Source organism: Euleptes europaea, chromosome 5 (assembly GCF_029931775.1).
Source record: "Euleptes europaea isolate rEulEur1 chromosome 5, rEulEur1.hap1, whole genome shotgun sequence".
In the NCBI taxonomy this organism is placed as follows: Eukaryota; Metazoa; Chordata; class Lepidosauria; order Squamata; family Sphaerodactylidae; genus Euleptes; species Euleptes europaea.
The window spans coordinates 20,294,248-20,311,796 of record NC_079316.1 but is presented as its reverse complement, the minus strand read 5'-3'; the positions used below and the strand labels follow the sequence as shown (position 1 = coordinate 20,311,796).

Here is a 17,549-nt window from a genome sequence, read left to right as displayed (position 1 = left end):
TTTCTGGCAGGGTATGAGCTTTTGTGAGCCGTGGCTCACGAAAGCTCATACCCTGCCGGAAAATATTTGTGTTAGTCTAAGGTGCTACTGGACTCTTGCTCTTTTCTACTTTTAGGAGGGAGAACAGGGTGGTAATGGCTCGACGAGATCAGGCTAGCCTGGGCCATCCAGGTCAGGGCGAAGATGTACTAGAAAAATAGAAATACCCTATTGTGTGATAAAAGGACAAAACTGATAAAAGGAAATTTTTTTTGACACGACGCATAGTTCAGTTGCGGAACTCCCTGCCCCAGGATGTGGTGATGGCTGCCAACTTGGAAGGCTTTGAGAGGGGAGTGGACATGTTCATGGAGGAGAGGGCTATTCATAGCTACTAGTAAAAATGGATACTAGTCATGGTGCATACCTATTCTCTCCAGGATCAGAGGAACATGCCGGATATATTAGGTGCTGTGGAACACAGGCAGGACCATGCCGCTGCAGTCATCTTGTTTGGGGGCTTCCTAGAGGCCCCTGGTTGGCCACTGTGTGAACAGACTGCTGGACTTGATGGGCCTTGTCTGATCCAGCATGGCTGTTCTTACGTGTTATTTTAATTATATTGGATTTCTAGGCCCCTTTTCTGGACTAGGTCGGCCTCAGAGCGGCTTACAACATTTGAACAATTAAAACAATCTTAACATTTCAGTAAAATTATCAGCAGTGATCAAATGAAATAAAACTGGCACCTTGAACACATGAAGCTGCCTTATACCAAATCAGACCCTTGGTCCATCAAAGTCAGTATTGTCTTCTCAGACGGGCAGCAGTTCTCCAGGGTCTCAGGCAGAGGTCTTTCACATCACCTACTTGGCTGGTCCCTTTAACTGGAGATGCCGGGGATTAAGTCAAGAAGAAACTTGAAGCTTCTGTGCAGGTAGAATTGCCAGCTGATCAAGAAAGGCAAAAAACAACTAGGCTGCTCCTGTTCCTTTATCAGCCGCTCAATCTGCAGAAACCACCCAGTGAACTTTTTGCTATATAGTGATGAGCATAATCACCTGCTAACCAAGTGGCTATTAAAGCTACAGTAGCTGTTTGAAAAGTTGGCAACTAGATTTCCCAAATCCCTTAGAACAGATAGAACAGGAGGAAAAGAGGAACTGTCAACACAGAGTTTATTCTGCTCCTTCTTCACTGACTTTCAGAAATATATTTTTGACATTGAAATAAAAGGTATTAAGTGACTTTTGTTTTGATTTTTGAGTGATAGTTCTGTGAAATTATGTTGTGCAATTAATTTAGTAGTGGCATCCATAAATCAATTTTAAACTTGTTTTGTGGGTTTTAAAAACTTTGCTAACCATCTTTTAAAAAAGGTAATCAGAAGGTGGAAACTAAATATTTTAAATGGTTGATTTACTAATATAAAGGGTTGCCAACTCTGGTTTGGGAAATACCTGGAGATTTGGGGGTGGAGCCTGAGGAGAGGGGTTTGGAGAGGGGAGGGACTTCAATGCCATAGAGTCCAATAGTTAAAGTGGCTATTTTCTCCAGGGGAACTGATCTCTGTCGCTTGGAGATCAGTTGTAATAGCGGGAGATCTCCAGCCACCAGCTGGAGGCTGGCAACCTTACTAATATATGTTACTTGTCGCTAAAATTGGCCTACATGCTGGATGACTGGAAAACAGCAGATGTCATAACAATTTTTTAAAAAGGTGTCCAGAGGGGATCCAGGAAATTACAGGCCAGTGAGCCTAACATCTGTCCCAAGTAAATTAATAGAAACAGTTATTAAAGAGAAACTGATTAAGTGCACAGAGGAACAGGGAGCGCAATCCTAAGTGGGGAGTTGTTGCAGGATGTATGGAGTCTGTGCAGCCGCACCGCCTCCTGAGCAGCTTGCCAGCCTGAAAATACAAGATTAAAATGTAATTTTGTAAAAACCCAGTGAAACTAGGGTTGCCAGGTCCCTCTTCGCCACCAGCGGGAGGTTTTTGGGGCGGAGATTGAGGAGGGCGGGGTTTGGGGAGGGGAGGGACTTCAGTGCTATAGAGTCCAATTGCCAAAGTGGCCATTTTCTCCAGGTGAACTGATCTCTATCAGCTGGAGATCAGTTGTAATAGCAGGAGATCTCCAGCCACCACCTAGAGGTTGGCAACCCTAAGTGAAACTCCTCCATGGGGTTTCATGGGGCTATGCCACTCTTTTTCCCAGGCCAAAATTGGCACTGGTGCGAGCCCTGGCACCAGAGAAACGTTGCCACAGTGGCTTCACCAGGGCCCATGCATGGCGCTGCTGCACGGCTCCCCAGCACCAGCGTAAGTGGCCCTGTGCCGGCTTCCAAGAGCTTTCACACACACTCCTTCAGGATTGCTCTGCCTGTCTGCTAAGGGAAAATCAGCATGGCTTCTGCAAAGGCAATTCTTGCCTCACCAACCGTTTGGAGTTCTTTGAGCTAATTCATAAGCATGAAGGGTGATCTGACAGACATTACTTACCTGGACTTCCAAAATGCTTTTGGCAAGGTACCACATCAAAGACTCCTGAATAAGCTTAGCTATTATGGGATAAGAGGAGAGGTTCTGTAACAGGTTAAATATTAGTTAAAAGACAGGAAGCAGAGAGTAGGAATAAAGAAGAGTTTTTTATATTCCAACTTTCTCTACCACTTAAGGAAGAATCAAACTAGCTTACAATATCCTTCCCTTCCCCTCCACACAACAGACACCATGAGGAAGGTGAGGCTGAGAGAGTTCTGCGAGAACTGTGACTAGCCCAAGGTCACCCAGCTGGCTTCATGTGTGGGAGTGGGGAAACCAACCTGGTTCCCCAGATAAACCCCCGCCACTCATGTGGCTCTCAATGGACATGCCCGCCACGCTGGCTCTCAATGGACAATTCTCGCAATGTGAGTGGTGGGTTCCCACAAGGATCGGTTTGGGGGTACTCATAGAATGCTCTATGGGGCGTATTCCATTCAAACAGGGAACCCTCTCTTCTGCTCTTCCACATGACCTGAGAATCTTCTGGGCATAGAGTAGGGGCCACTGGGGGCGTGGGGGGGGCGGTCGTTGTGAATTTCCTGCATTGTGCAGGGGGTTGGACTAGATGGACCCTGGTGGTCCCTTCCAACTCTATGTTTCTATGATTCTAAAATGGTTAAAAAGCATCCCGGAATCTCCTGCGGATGCATGTTCTTTGGCAAAGGTCTGGGCAAGCTGTAATTCAGAGAAGCATGGCTACAATTACTGATTTTTTTTTTCCATTGAGGATCCCCCGATAATCTTCCACAGAAAGCCAGGACTCCCAAACTGTTATAACCACAGTTTAAATTGCATCCTCTCTGCAATATGCTGCCCAGAGAAGCTGTTTTGTGTTGTTCCCATGTCAGCCCTGTTTTATACATTGGGAGAAAAATATTGTGAGCACTTAGCCCCCAAAATATTGAAGGCACAGATCTGGGAGCTTTGTGCTGAATGGAGGGAGTTTGAAGTGACGAGGTGAGATGTGTGACAGTTGGACGTGGTTTCCTATATTCCATCACTTTACCTATAGAAAAACACAACTGAAACAGCCCTTCTTTTCTAGACAATCACAAAGAAATATTCTAAAACAAGCCTGCATGGAATTGTTACTTTTATTCATCTTTCAGAAGGCGGTGAGGCTTTGAGTTTCACTGAGGATGGCATGACTTTGACATTCTTCCCCACGGCACATTTAAATAAAAATGTTTCAATACAACAGGAATCTAGAAGCACTTCCTGTGTACTATATTGGGCCCGACTTCAGCATATTCTTCCTTGGAAATCCACATCTCTTGGAAGGCAGAGAGAGATGCAAGAATGGATCCTCCCATCCAGACAGAGATCTTCCTGTCAGGGGGTGCATTGACCATCACCTCTGTGTCCTTGGGAGCCATGCGAATCAACTCCTTTGTCAAGCGGTCAGCAATGCCAGGAAAGAGACTGGAACCACCGGAAAGGAGTACATTGGCATACAAGGTTGTCCTCAAGTCAATGTCACATTTCATGATGGTGTTGAAGAGGAGTTTGTCAATTCCAGGGGCCTCCATGCCAATGTTAGATGGACGAAAAAGGGTCTCAGGGCAGCGGAACAGTTGGTTGTGGACTTTAACGATTTGTCCGTCAGGCAGCTTCCACGTTTTCTCTAACTCATTAGGTCTCTTAGCCATGTCCTCCTCCGGGTTCAGACTCACATAACACAAGCCCTCCTTCATGATTCGCACAATTTCCCTCTCAGCTGTGCTCACTAAGGCTATTCCACTTTCCCTCAGGATCCTCATGAGGTAGTCTGTGAGATCCCGTCCTGCCAGGTCAAGCCGGAGAACCGCATGAGGCAAACAGTAGCCCTCAAAGATTGGGACTGTGTGGGTGACGCCATCTCCAGAATCCATCACACAACCGGTGGTGAGGCCTGCAGCGTAGAGCGCCAGCACAGCCTGGATGGCCACATAGAGGGCTGGCACCTCAAATTTTTCAAACAACATTTTTGTCATCTGTTCGCGATTGGCCAGGGGGTTGAGTGGTGCCTCAGTTATCAGTGCTGGTCTTGTACAAGAGTTTAACTTCAATTCGTCATCATAAACGTGCCTCCATATTTTCTCCATGTCTGGCCAGGAAGTGACGATTCCATGTTCTACTGGGTATCTGTTGTAATTAGTAGGAATAAAACAAAAGGTTGATATTCTATCACTCACATCAATCAAAATACACCTTTATGTTATCTAGTTATACATTCCGCATCCATAGGTGCTCAGCAAAAACACCTAAGAACCTTTCTGTAATAACGATAGATAATAGGAACTTCCCAGATAATTATTATTATTTGTCCATTTTATGCTGCCCTTCATCTAAGAAGCTCAGGGCTACATACCTGATTTTCCATTTGGGCCTAGCAATAACCCTCTGTCTTTTTGTGGTATATGATGGGAATTCAGTTCCTAAGCATATGTGGGCTTGATTGGATCAGGGCCACAGCTTGTGAGGAGAAGAGGTTTCAGCTTTCTCCCATGTGCCATTTTCCTGACCCAAAATGGCTCCACGAAGCCACTACTTGCTGCTTGGGAAAACTTGCATGTACTGATTGTTATCTGCAAGTTTTCCCCATAAAGACAAATAGTGTCTCCCCAGGTTTTTTTCAGGTGGCAAAAATGGCTTGGGGTTTCCCAAAATCCCCATTCTGTGTTGTTCTTTGAAGGGGCTGTGAAATTTCCCAAACTAATTGCACCAAAACTATAGCCCTGCAAAATTGGGTGTTTTTACTTCTTTCTTTGTTTGGCGTTTTTATCTTCTTTTTTGTCCACTTGGACAAAACAAATGATAAGCAAGGCCTTTCCCATCTACAGAATTGGAATTAATCATTGCATTTAATTGCTGAATGCATTTGCATGGGAGTTAATCCCATGTGTTTCTATGGCCCTCATTTCCAAATGAGTGCAGTTACAACACACTCTATGTTCTAAACCTCACCTAATTTACAGAAGCCCGTTAGGTATCACTGGGCATCCCCATAATGACCTTAACATAGACAAGCTTGTTGACAGTACAGTTGCTATCCTAACAGGGTTGCCAACCTCCAGGTACTAGCTGGAGGCCTCCTGCTATTACAACTGATCTCCAGCTGATAGAGATCAGCTCTACTGGAGAAAATGGCCGCTTTGGCAATTGGACTCTATGGCATTGAAGTCCCTCCCTTCCTCAAACCCTGCCCTCCCCCAGGCTCCGCCCCAAAAACCTCCCACCAGTGGGGAAGAGGGACCTGGCAACCCTATGTCCTAAACACACTTGTGAAAGACCCCAAATAAAGTGGGTCAAAAACCCTGAATTCCCATCCTATCCTAAGATAACAACCTCTGTATCCTTCACTGGAGGTGGCCACATTGGTCCATAAAGAAATTTCAGAAACAGCAATCATGCGGTGGCTTTTTATTTGGACCACTCCCAAATGTCACAAAACAGCATGTTTTTGAGTACCTCAGAATTCTTAAACAGGCTGGATATTCAGTGGAAAAACAAAAAGGGCGGGGGAGAGAAGAAATGTTTCAGCGCATGGCTGCAGTCTGCCATGTGGCTGGGGTTGCCAGGTCCCTCCGGGCCACCAGCGGCCATTTTCTCCAGGGGAACTGGTCTCTATCGGCTGGAAATCAGTTGTAATAGCAGGAGCTCTCCAGCTAGTACCTGGAGGTTGGCAACCCTACATGTGGCCATTTTGAAACCTGTTTGGAATATTCTGAAACTGGTTTTGCAAGGGTGATGCTGAACCAGACTAAGGGTTAGAGTTGTGCCTTTCTAAGCCCATCGAAGGCAATGACCGTAGAAGAGCGAAGCTCTGTTTAGGATTGTACTGCAAATCTGCAACGCAGACTCTTCAGATGGTGGATGCTGGGGGTTACCGCACTTTGTATTCCCAGCGATGTATTAAGAGTTTGAAAATGTTGTAAAAAAACATGGCTTTAAAATGGTTTTTGGATACAGCGGCTTGTAAATGGTTGGAAGACGTCTTCACAGCTAAAGGGGCCAAACAAAGTGCGAACAGTATTTTTTATAACATTTTCAAACTCTTAATACATCGCTGGGAATACAAGTGCTGTAACCCCCTCTGTTCTAAAACAGATTTCCTCCTTCTAGTTGTTTAGCCCTGGGCATGGGGTTTATTACAGTTCCTCAGTGATTTTTGGGTTAGGCCCTAAGCTCATAAGACACTAAAACAAGCCTTCCTCTGGAAATAGCCTAAGAAAGCAAAATATAGCTAGCTACGTCTTATAGGGTTGCCATGTCCCTCTTCGCCACCGGTGGGAGGTTTTTGGGGCAGAGCCTGAGGAGGGTGGGGTTTGGGGAGGGAAGGGACTTCAATGCCATGGAGTCCAATAGCCAAAGTGGCCATTTTCTCCAGGTGAACTGATCTCTATCAGCTGGAGATCAGTTGTAATAGCAGATTTCCCGCTAGCATCTGGAGGGTGGCAACCCTAATTTAGCATTTTATCTTGACAAAAACTATATCAGCTCAGTTGTTTAGTCAATGAAAATTTTCTTCCCATGGAGTTAAAAAAATGCTTTGAAAAGAATCCATACAAATTCACTTTTTTTTTTTGCCATCAAGTCACAGATGACTTATGGGAGACCCCATAGGGTTTTCAGGGCAAGAGATGTTTGCCATTGCTTGGCTCTCTGTAGTGACCCTGGTATTCCTTGGTGGTTTCCTTTCCACATACTGACCAGGGCTGACCCTGCTTAGCTTCCAAGATCTGATGAGATCAGGACCAGGTTTTCCTTCAGAATAGAGAACCTAGCTTTGGCTAACTACAGGTAAAAATACATTTCCACTCCACACTTAGGCAGTAATTCATCCTAAAGTTAAATCCTAGTGTCTCAACACATAGACATCTCCACAAAGGCAAAAATGTTTGAGAACCTGCGCATGGGCTGAAGGACTGACACATACCTAACTTGTATGAACGTGCTGGCAAATTTCCCCCCTCAGAAATGCAAGGTCTACATATGAACATGTTGGCTAACAAAACGAGGGAAGAGAAGAAGTCTACACTTAGCCAGACACACAGAGAGGAACCTCAGCCCCAATGGTATTGCTGACACATCAGGTAGGGTGGCCAACCTCCCAGTGGGGCCTAGAGATCTCCCAGAATTACAACTGATCTCCAGACTAAAGAAATGAGTTCCCCTGGAGAAAATGGCTGCCTTTGGAAGGTGGACTCTATGACAGTGTAACCTGCTAAGATGCCACCCCTCCCCAAACCCCTCCCTCTCCAGGCTCCACCCACAAAATCTCTGGGTATTTCCCAACTCAGAGCTGGCAAACCTACTGAGGTGCCCGACCTGGCTTGTAGTCACATGTATGATTGAAGAAACTCAACTTCAAAACATTCCGTTGGTCTTGGGAGCACTGCCGGGTGGGGGGGAGCCCAAGGAAGGGACAAAGAGCTGACCCCCAGCTGTTTCCGATGGCAAGAATGGCCCGGTAAGGAAGCCTGAAGCCCTTCCCCCTCCTTGTAGTGCTCCAAAGCAAAATGGAACAACTTCAACTCTTTGAAGGCAAGTTCCCCAGATCATACATCTGATGGCAAGTCTAGTTTTTAACAATTTATTTTACTCCTCTTAAACCTAGGGTTGCCAGCTCCAGATTAAGAAATACTTGGAGATTTTGGGGGTGAAGTCTGAGAAGAGCAGGGTTTGGGGAGGAGCAGGTTGTAATGGGGTATAATCCCATAGAGTCCACCTTCCAAGGCAGCCATTTTACCCAGGCAACACCTATATCCTATGTTGTCACATGGCCCCAGGCTTCAGGGGGGGTATCTTGGGGTACCAGTTTAGAATCACTGCTGAGACATGTGGCTTTTGTTTCACATAAAGAAACAACTGTATTTGCAGAGAAAACGGTCAGTTCTTTGAGTAACAGATGTTACACAGATACCGTTTTATTCCTTTACAATAACATTACTAAGTATGTGCAATTAAAGCAAACCCACTCATGTTCCATACTGGTATTTCTAAAGCAGTCTTATTCAGAAGTGTGATCCTAAGCTGACTTACACCCTTTTAAGTTCATAAAGTCAACAGGTCTGGTGCTGGTGACAAGTGGCAAGTCACAGCTGACTTATGGTGACCCCATAGCATTTTCAAGGCAAGAGATGTTCAAAGGTGGTTTGCCATAGCCTGCCTCTGTGTAGTGACCCTGGATTTCCTTGGTCTCTCATCCAAATACTAACCAATGTCGACCCTGCTTAGCTTCAAAGATCTGATGAGATCAAGCTAGCCTGGGCCATTCAGATCAGGGCGTCAATGGGTTTAGAAGAGTGTAAATCTGTTTAGGACGGCACTACTAGTCCTTTACTACCATGCAAGGGGGAAAAGATCTATATTAAGAAGATAAGAAAAGCCATCCTGGATCAGACCAAGGTCCATCAAGTCCAGCAGTCTGTTCAGTGGCCAACCAGGTGCCTCTAGGAAGCCCACAAACAAGACAACTGCAGCAGCATTATCCTGCCTGTGTTCCACAGCATCTAATATAACAGGCATGCTCCTCTGATACTGGAGAGAATAGGTATGCATCATGACTAGTATTCATTTTGACTAGTAGCCATGGATAGCCCAATCCTCCATGAACATGCCCACTCCCCTCTTAAAGTCTTCCAAATTGGCAGCCATCACTACATCCTGGGGCAGGGAGTTCCACAATTTAACTATGCATAGTGTGAAGAAACAAATTCAACATATTCAGTGAGCCTAGCCAAGTACAACCCTGATCTCCATGCACATGCATACATCTTCGCTCCCGTATCAACTCTGTCACAAGTAGATCCTGTTCCCCCCGCCCCCAGCTTTTATGCTAGAGAGCTTGTCTACCCTTGTTCTGTTTCCCAGGGCTTGCTCCTTTCAGTTTTCTATAGTAGATACGGTAGCCCCCCATGTATTCCCAGTACTTGAGAGAGAGGATTCCTCGCTTGGCTTGTGCCTCGTCTCCGATGTAGAAGTCCTTCTGGCCAGCACCTAGCATCACAGACTTGGCCTTGGCCCGACCTATCAAGTTGGTGAAGGTGATCCGTGGTTCCTTGTCCCCAGCAACACCACCCTTGAGCAGACCTGAGCCATTGTCTATCACGACCGCTGGTGGTAGCTCACCCATCCCTGGGTGATGGGTTTGTGTCTGCTTGTTCCTGCTCAGGGCACCTGGCCCTCAGTGGTCCTGCCTTATATTGGGGGAAGAGTGAGGCTAACAGTCTACCCAGGCATATGTGGCTTTCTCTATTGTGACCTGGGTGTTGCTATGATACCTTTTCCTCCAACTTGGTGAGGCTTTGAATGAGAAATTTGTGGCGGAGGAGAATTTCTGCTCTTTCTGTGTACAGCAGGAGTTAATACTGTAAGAAGATGGCTGTCCCAATCTCTTAGCCGGGAGTATCAGTGTAAATATAAATTGGTGGAATGTTGCCTTCATAGTCTGCCAGGTTGGCCACTCTGGAGAAGGTGATGATGGACTGGGTGGACTATTTTGCTTTGATCCCGCAAGGCCCTTCTGATCTTCTTTCCATGTAGGAATGTGTTACTATTTGAACAAGAGCTTCCTTAATCTCCTAATGTTAATGCCCTGGGGAAAATTTCGAGCAATGTTGTCATTAGCCTGCTAATAGTTTATGATAGGTTGGAAGAACAGACACACTAAACAGAATTTTAGACTAACAAGGGCTGGCATATTTACTGAACTCAACTTGCGCCAAAGAAGGGTTCTTCTCACACTATAACCCACACAGATTCAATTGCATAATTGGGTTTGTAGGGTTGCCAAGTCCAGGCTGGGAAATTCCTGGAGATTTGGGAGTGGAGCCTTGGGGAGTGTGAGGTTTGGGGATGGGAGGGAACTCAGCAGGGTATAAGGCCATAGCATCCACCCTCCAAAGCAGTTTGTGGGGGCAAAACACCAAGTCTGAAGCTAGTGACGGACCTACATTTTTGGGACACTGAAACTTGAACTGTTGTGGGGGCCCCTTCACAACCAGCAACAGTAGGGCAACATCCAACAAGGTCCAAAGGGCCTTGCTGCCCTTGCAAGGACCTCGAGGCCCAAACCGCAGAGAACAGGGTGGTGGGATGGAGTGCTTGAAAATGGGTCATACAGTGAGCCCCTTTCCACCAGCAACGAGGTCTGGGTAACCTCTGTTACCTTCTTCAATGGGGTTGTTCTATGGCAGATGTATTGGTTCATTCTCTAATAGAGAGGCAGAAGGTAATCAGAGGGGACTCATTAGGATAAAGAGGTGAAAATCTGGTTTTTGGTGTTAAAATGCACAAGCGAGATGAGTTCAGCCTGTATTGAGAATTCGGATTAGTCTCTCGGGGTTGCACTATTGCTGGGTCTTTCCTCCTTGTCTGCTGGCTCTCCATGGGTGGTGGGAGTGGGAGTGTCGAGAGGCAGGGGCCAGATTGGGGGGCGATGATTGGGTGCGCCTGTGTCACTCATCGGGGCGTTATTGGCTGCTGGTGTCTGGTGGGTGTTGCAGGGGTTATTAAGGTCTCCAGTTATTCCACCTGTGCCTTGTGGAAGGGTGTGTGTTGTTATTCCCCCCTTCAGAATAAGGGACTGTCCGGTGGTGCCATATTTGCATTGGTGGCTGGCTGTCACGACTGCAGCAGCTCTCAGAAATTATTGCATTCTTAAAGCGCAATCCTAAGGGGTGGTGGTAGTTAGGGAGAGTTCCGGGATGGCATTAGAAAACCCCATGAACCCGCTCCATAGGGTTTCAGGAGGCTGTGTGACCAATTTTGCATGCACAAGTTGCCACCTACAAAAGGGGTTGTTCCCAGCGAGCCCATGTACCGGAAAAATGCTGTCGGCGAGGCTGCCCCACCAGTCCCTGGTGCCAGCCTAACTGGCTCTGCACCAGCATTACTGCCAGTTTAGCCAGCGCAAGTGGCACTATCGCTGGTGCAGGGGTCACTCCAACTCCTACCCCCTTTCACCACCACCCCTTGAGCATTGCTCTGCCCATCTCTTTTGCAAGATTAAAAATATTTACAAGCCTCTGAATGTTGTATATTTTCCTATTTATAAGAAAACCAATCTGATCTCAATCCATATATTTCAGAAGAAATATATAGTTCAGTTTGTTGGCTATCACTAAGTTCCAGATTTTGAAGTCCTGGTTCAAAAGCAGTATTGGACATGATGTGCTGGGAAACGCAGGCATTTTCTCTAGTTTAGATAAAACAACAAACTTTGTTCCTCCCCAAGATCTATGCAATTGCTTGGAAGCAGTACTTATATACAAAACTATTGTTGGTGGGTTGTAAGAAGGCATCAAAACTTTTGAGCCAGAAGATTAATGGAATCATAGAGTTGGAAGGGATCACCAGGGTCATCTAGTCCAGCCCCTTGCACAATGCAGGAAATTCACAACTACCCCCACACACACATACCCAGTGACCCCTACTCCATTCCCAGAAGATGGCCAAGATGCCCTCCCTCTCGTGATCTGCCTAAGGTCATAGAATCAGCATTGCTGATGTTAAGTCCGCATGGGGGAAGCACACGAGGTCAGAGACGGAGTTCAAACAGCAACCGCTTTATTATGCAACAAGAACAGAACTAACTTACAGCGACTGGAGTAAGAGTCCACTATGATAAGGAATGTTTTTCCCTGGAACGGTCCCGCAAAGTCTATGTGTAAGCGGGACCAGGGGGCGTTGGACCGGAGCACGCGGCATCTCGGGCCGCGACTCTTGGCAGGGCTGGCAACACTTGACCCATTCCTCCACCGCGGCGTCAACTCCTGGCCACCAGACGTAGCTCCTAGCCAGGGCCTGCATACGTACAATCCCCAGGTGGCAGGTGTGCAGGGCCTCCAGGACTCTGGTGCGTAGTTTGGTCGGGATGACGACCCGGCTTCCCCAGAGCAGGCACCCTTTGTGGACGGACAGCTCGTGCTGGCGGACGGTGAACAGCGTGAATTCAGCCTCTGGCCAGGCCACCGGCCACCCCTTCCCCACCCGGTTGAGAACCCGGGCGAGGACGCGGTCCTTCGCGGAATGGGCAGCGATGTCCGACGCATGGAGCGACGGCTTGGGCAGGGTTTCCAGCAGCAGCACGTTGTGGGCCGGGGATGGGTCAGGGTCGGATCCCTCAATAGGCAAACGGCTGCAGGATCCGGAAGTTGTACGCTATGAGAAACGCCAGGAAAGAGACTGGAACCACCGGAAAGGAGTATATTGGCATACAAGGTTGTCCTCAAGTCAATGTCACATGTCATGATAGTGTTGAAGAGGAGTTTGTCAATTACAGGGGCCTCCATACCAACATTTGATGGACAGAAGAGGGTCTCAGGGCAGCGGAACATTTGGTTGTGGACTTTGATAATCTGTCCATCAGGTAACTTCCAAGTTCTCTCAATTGCACTGTTTTTTGGCCATCTCTTTCTCAGGGTTCAAAGCCATATAACACAAGTCCTCCTTCATGATTCACACAATTTCCCTCTCAGCTGTGCTCACTAAGGCTATTCCACTTTCCCTCAGGATCGTCATGGGGTAGTCTGTGAGATCCCATCCTGCCAGGTCAAGCCAGAGAACCGCATGAGGCAAACAGTAGCCCTCAAAGATTGGGACTGTGTGGGTGACGCCATCTCCAGAATCCATCACACAACCGGTGGTGAGGCCTGCAGCGTAGAGCGCCAGCACAGCCTGGATGGCCACATAGAGGGCTGGCACCTCAAAATTTTCAAAAAGAACTTTTGTCATTTGTTCGCGATTGGCCAGTGGGTTGAGTGGAGCCTCCGTTATAAATACTGGTCTAGTCCTGGAGTTCAACATCAATTCGTTATCATAAACGTGCCTCCATATTTTTTCCATGTCTGGCCAGGACGTGACAATTCCATGTTCTACTGGGTATCTGTTGCATTTTCGTGGGAATAAAAGAAACAAAACATTGATATTCTATTACTTCATTATGCAGAAAGTCCTTAGCATTCCCCAGTTGCCAACCTCCAGGTACTAGCTGGAGATCTCCTGCTATTACAACTGATCTCCAGCCAATAGAGATCAGTTCACCTGGAGGAAATGGCCACTTTGGCAATTGGACTCTATGGCATTGAAGTCCCTCCCCTCCCCTAATCCCACCCTCCTCAGGCTCTGCCCCAAAAATCTTCAGGTATTTCCCAACCCGGAGCTGGCAACCCTACCTCAGTTACATATTCAACATTTATAGTGGGGTGTCAAACTCATTTGTAAAAAGGGCTAGATATGACATAAATGACACTTGGTCGGGCTGGGCCATGCCTCGCCAGCTCAGATTGAGAGTGGGGAGGGGGAGGATGGCTATCTTGGCTGGTGAGCCTGCTGCGGGCTTGCCAGCCCAGATGGGGACTTGGTGGGTGGCTGCCTTGGCTGGCTCGCAGGCCAGATAAGAGCTCTCAAGGGGCTACACCCAGCCCTCAGGCTGTATGCTTGACACTCCTGATTTATAGAAATTCAGTAAAAACACCTAGGAAACTTTTAATTCTGATTAGATAAATAATAGCTGACTCCCAGATATGTATTATTATTATCTATCTATATTAACCCGCCACACTCCCAAGAAGTTTAGGATGGCACACGTGATTAGTCCTCACAACAACCATGTGAGATAGGCTGAGAGAGAATGATTTGCTCAAAGAGCTTCATGGCTGATGGGGGATTATGAACCCAGGTCTTCCCTGTTCTAATCCAACTCCCTAACCACTGGACCACCCTATCTACAATTTTCATTTAACATATTTTATACCCCACTTCTGCATTTAAAATGCTCAGTGTGGCATGCAAAAATAATTATAAAACAATTAAATACAGCACTGATTTTTAAAAAAAACCCAACATCAAACCCGACCACAACTATATCAGAAATCGGGAGGTGTGGCCTGTCCATCTATATGCAGAAACATCTTAGATGTTATGTTTGGTGAAATAACCAAAGTTCTCTATATCGAAAGGAGGTAAGTGCACTAAAAGCAAAACTACTGATGGTTCACATTAATGTTAATAATAGTGCAGTCGTAAGCAAGGTTTCTAAGCCTTTTGACTTCAGGGGACTTAGAGGGGTGTAACTTTGTTTGCACACACACAAAATCTATTTATTACATATGCAGATTATTTAGCCAAGTGCAACCTTCATCTTCTCTCCCCCTTCCCCTTGCTGGCACAGCACATGAACACATGAAGCTGCCTTATAGTGAATCAGACCCTGGGTCCATCAAAGTCCGTATTGTCTACTCAGACCGGCAGCGGCTCTCCAGGGTCTCAGGCAGAGGGCTTTCACACGACCTACTTGCCTAGTCCTTTTAACTGGAGATGTGGGGAATTGAAGCTGGGACCTTCTGCATGCCAAGCAGATGCTCTGCTACTGAGCCACGGCCCTTCCCCTCTCCAATGTGTCCATAGGCAGAGGTTCTGTTTCCCCCCCAGAACTCAGGCTTAAAAGGAACCTTTCCCAGGTTCCCTTCAGGAATCCCACTTTCCTCAGGAATTGGTTTCATTTAACCACCTCCGATTGGTTCTCTACACTGGTCAGCGCCCCTGTCTTCCCAGGGAGAGGATTGCTCGGATGGCTTGTGCCTCAAGTCCAATGTAGAAGTCCTTCTGGCCAGCACCTAGCATCACTGACTTGGCCTTGGGCCGACCTGTCAAGTGGGTGAAGATGAACTCTGGTTCCTTGTCCCCAGCAACACCGCCCTTGAGCAGACCTGAGCCATTGTCTATCACGACCGCTGGTGGCAGCTCACCCATCCCTGGGTGACGGGTTTGTGCCCTCCTTGTTGCTGCTCAGGGCACCTGGCCCTCAGTGGTATTGCCTTATATTGGGGGAAGAGTCAGGCTCACCATCTTCCCAGGCAAGGGTAGCTTGCTCTATTGGGACTTGGGTGTTGCTATGATACCTTTACATCCAACTGAGAGCTCAGTTGTATATTCCCCATGCTGTTGGAGGGGCTGTGGCTCAGTGGCAGAGCATCTGTTTGACAGGCAGACGGTCCCAGGTTTAATCCCTGGCATCTCCAGTTAAAGGGACTAAGACCTTTGTCTCTTGAAAGCTTGTACCCCAAAATCTCACTTCCGACACATTACTTTAGGGAGGGGCTGTGGCTCAGTACTAGAGCATCTGCAGAAGGTCCCAGGTTCAGTCCCCGGCATCTCCAGTTAAAGGGACTAGGCAAGCAGGTGATGTGAAAGACCTCTGCCTGAGACCCTGGAGAGCCGCTGCTGGTCTGAGTAGGCAATACTGACTTTGATGGACCGAGGGTCTGATTCAGTATAAGGCAGCTTCATGTGTTCAAGATTAGACATGGCATATGGGTCAGTGAACTATTTAACAAGTGCTTAGGAGAAGTTGTTCATAGTTTTTGAATTCTTGCCATCAACATGCTGGCAACACCCAGCTCTGTATTTCTTTATCCAAATCCTACAATGCTGCTGTGGCAATCCTGAGCCACCCCTTGATGGTTATGGGTAAACGACTTAGTGTGAACATGTTGACACTGAATCCCAACAAGATGGGAGAGAATATAATAAATAAATAAATAAATAAATTTTATTTGCGACTAAGATGCCAGATAAAACAGGTAAAACAGAAACTGACCATACAGAGCAGATGTTTACAACCAAAGCCACCAAAATTAGGAATCACCCAATTTTACATTTACACAGATTAAGGAAGTACATTAAGGCGACGTAGCTTCATTGCCACGGCACAATATGTTGCAACCTGGGTGGTGACTGGTGAGCTGCCTCCCAGCAGAAACCTTTGGGCCCATTCACCCTCATCACCAGAGCCCATTTCCCCAATCAAAGGGGTCAATAATAAGCAGACTGACTTGTAGAGGGGACATCTAAAAAAATACATGCTCAGTGGTTTCCAGCTCCCCTGTGTTACACGGGCAAAGTCTCTCCACCCTAGGGGGAGAGGATATGAATATTTCATGTTACGGAATAAAAAATGCCACCGACCTTTGGCAACCCCAGCTGTGAGCTGTTCAAGGCAAGAGGTGAGCAGAGGTGGTTTGCCACTGCCTTCCTTGGCATAGCAACTCCCATCTTCTACTGGTGGGTTTTCCCATCCATCTAGCCACTGTGCCTGCCAAGCTTAGCTTCCCAGCTGGGGTGAGCTCAGGCTGAGCTGGGCAATTCAGGTTGCTGGTCCTGAGTGGTCCTGCTGGCACATAGGTCGTCCTGCCACCTCCAGGGTCCCAAGAGGAGGGCAGGACAGAATGAGGGGAGGTATCAAGACCACCCGACAGTCTCTTTCTGACCGATCAAGGAGCGACGCTTTCTTTTCCTTAGGCAGTTGTTGGTGATGTTTTTTCATCAAACTCTCCAAGTGTCCCACAAGGCAATAATAAAACGTGCAATAATAAAATGTTAACTATCGAAATAAAAAACAAAGAGGCAGCCTGAGCGTTTTGTAGCGGACGAAGTATTGCAAGCGAACGAAAAAAGCTGGAAGTGCAATACCATTTCCCTGTGGGTAAAGTTTTGTCCGGGAATGCTTTTAAAGAGCATGCATGTCATAGAATACGAGAGCTTTATCTGCGATAGTTTGGAACCCGGTCGTATGTGAGTTTCCGTAGTGTAGTGGTTATCACGTTCGCCTAACATGCGAAAGGTCCCCGGTTCGAAACCGGGCGGAAACACTTTTCCTCCTATTGAATGTTCAGGGTTCTTTATTTAAGTTTTTTTACAAATTAAGTACACATTGCATTTAGCTGCATTTAACTACAGTGCTCTTAATAGTACTTAAAGGAAAATGTACTGATGTTCTTTTTTTGAAGACTTCACTTGCTATGGAAAGGATCACTAAACGCGGACTACCGGTGCCATCCTAAACAGGATTACACCCTTCCTAAATCCATGGAAGCAAATGCGCTTAGAATGGTGTAACTCTCATAAGAACATAAGAAAGGCTCTGCTGGATCAGACCAAGGCCCATCAAGTCCAGCAGTCTGCTCACACAGTGGCCAACCAGGTGTCTCTAGGAAGCCCCACAAGCAAGACGACTGCAGCAGCACCATCCTGCCTG

The 17,549-nt window shown here is 46.9% G+C and overlaps 2 protein-coding genes and 1 non-coding gene across 4 annotated transcripts; 1 reads left to right on the top strand and 2 right to left on the bottom strand.

Annotated features, from left to right (window-relative positions):
* Positions 1-3,732: 3,732 nt before the first annotated feature.
* ACTRT3 (actin related protein T3) lies at positions 3,733-9,644 on the bottom strand. Of its 2 annotated transcripts, none has more exons than XM_056850264.1 (2): positions 9,442-9,644; positions 3,733-4,651 (listed from the first exon to the last, which is right to left on the bottom strand). In XM_056850264.1, exons 1-2 carry the CDS (start codon positions 9,642-9,644, stop codon positions 3,733-3,735), a joined length of 1,122 nt encoding a protein of 373 aa, XP_056706242.1. The 2 variants fall into 2 exon arrangements, with proteins under 2 accessions (XP_056706242.1, XP_056706243.1); XM_056850265.1 differs by having other exon boundaries at positions 3,733-4,640; positions 9,509-9,620.
* A 3,326-nt stretch (positions 9,645-12,970) lies between these two features.
* LOC130478170 (uncharacterized) lies at positions 12,971-15,241 on the bottom strand. Its single transcript, XM_056850303.1, has 2 exons — positions 15,066-15,241; positions 12,971-13,400 (listed from the first exon to the last, which is right to left on the bottom strand). Exons 1-2 carry the CDS (start codon positions 15,134-15,136, stop codon positions 12,971-12,973), a joined length of 501 nt encoding a protein of 166 aa, XP_056706281.1. The 5' UTR covers positions 15,137-15,241.
* A 1,849-nt stretch (positions 15,242-17,090) lies between these two features.
* TRNAV-AAC (transfer RNA valine (anticodon AAC)) lies at positions 17,091-17,163 on the top strand. The gene has a single exon. It is a non-coding gene; the product is annotated as a tRNA-Val (tRNA).
* Positions 17,164-17,549: the final 386 nt, after the last annotated feature.

Bases quoted from the DNA above. Each gene is read 5' to 3' on its own strand.
- ACTRT3 (XM_056850264.1), bottom strand. From the start codon at position 9,644: ATGGGTGAGCTACCACCAGCGGTCGTGATAGACAATGGCTCAGGTCTG. The intron at 4,652-9,441 runs GTACTGGGAATA...TAATTACAACAG, and splicing joins CGAGGAATCCTCTCTCTCAA to ATACCCAGTAGAACATGGAA.
- LOC130478170 (XM_056850303.1), bottom strand. From the start codon at position 15,136: ATGCTAGGTGCTGGCCAGAAGGACTTCTACATTGGACTTGAGGCACAA. The intron at 13,401-15,065 runs GGGAAGACAGGG...ACGAAAATGCAA, and splicing joins ATCCGAGCAATCCTCTCCCT to CAGATACCCAGTAGAACATG.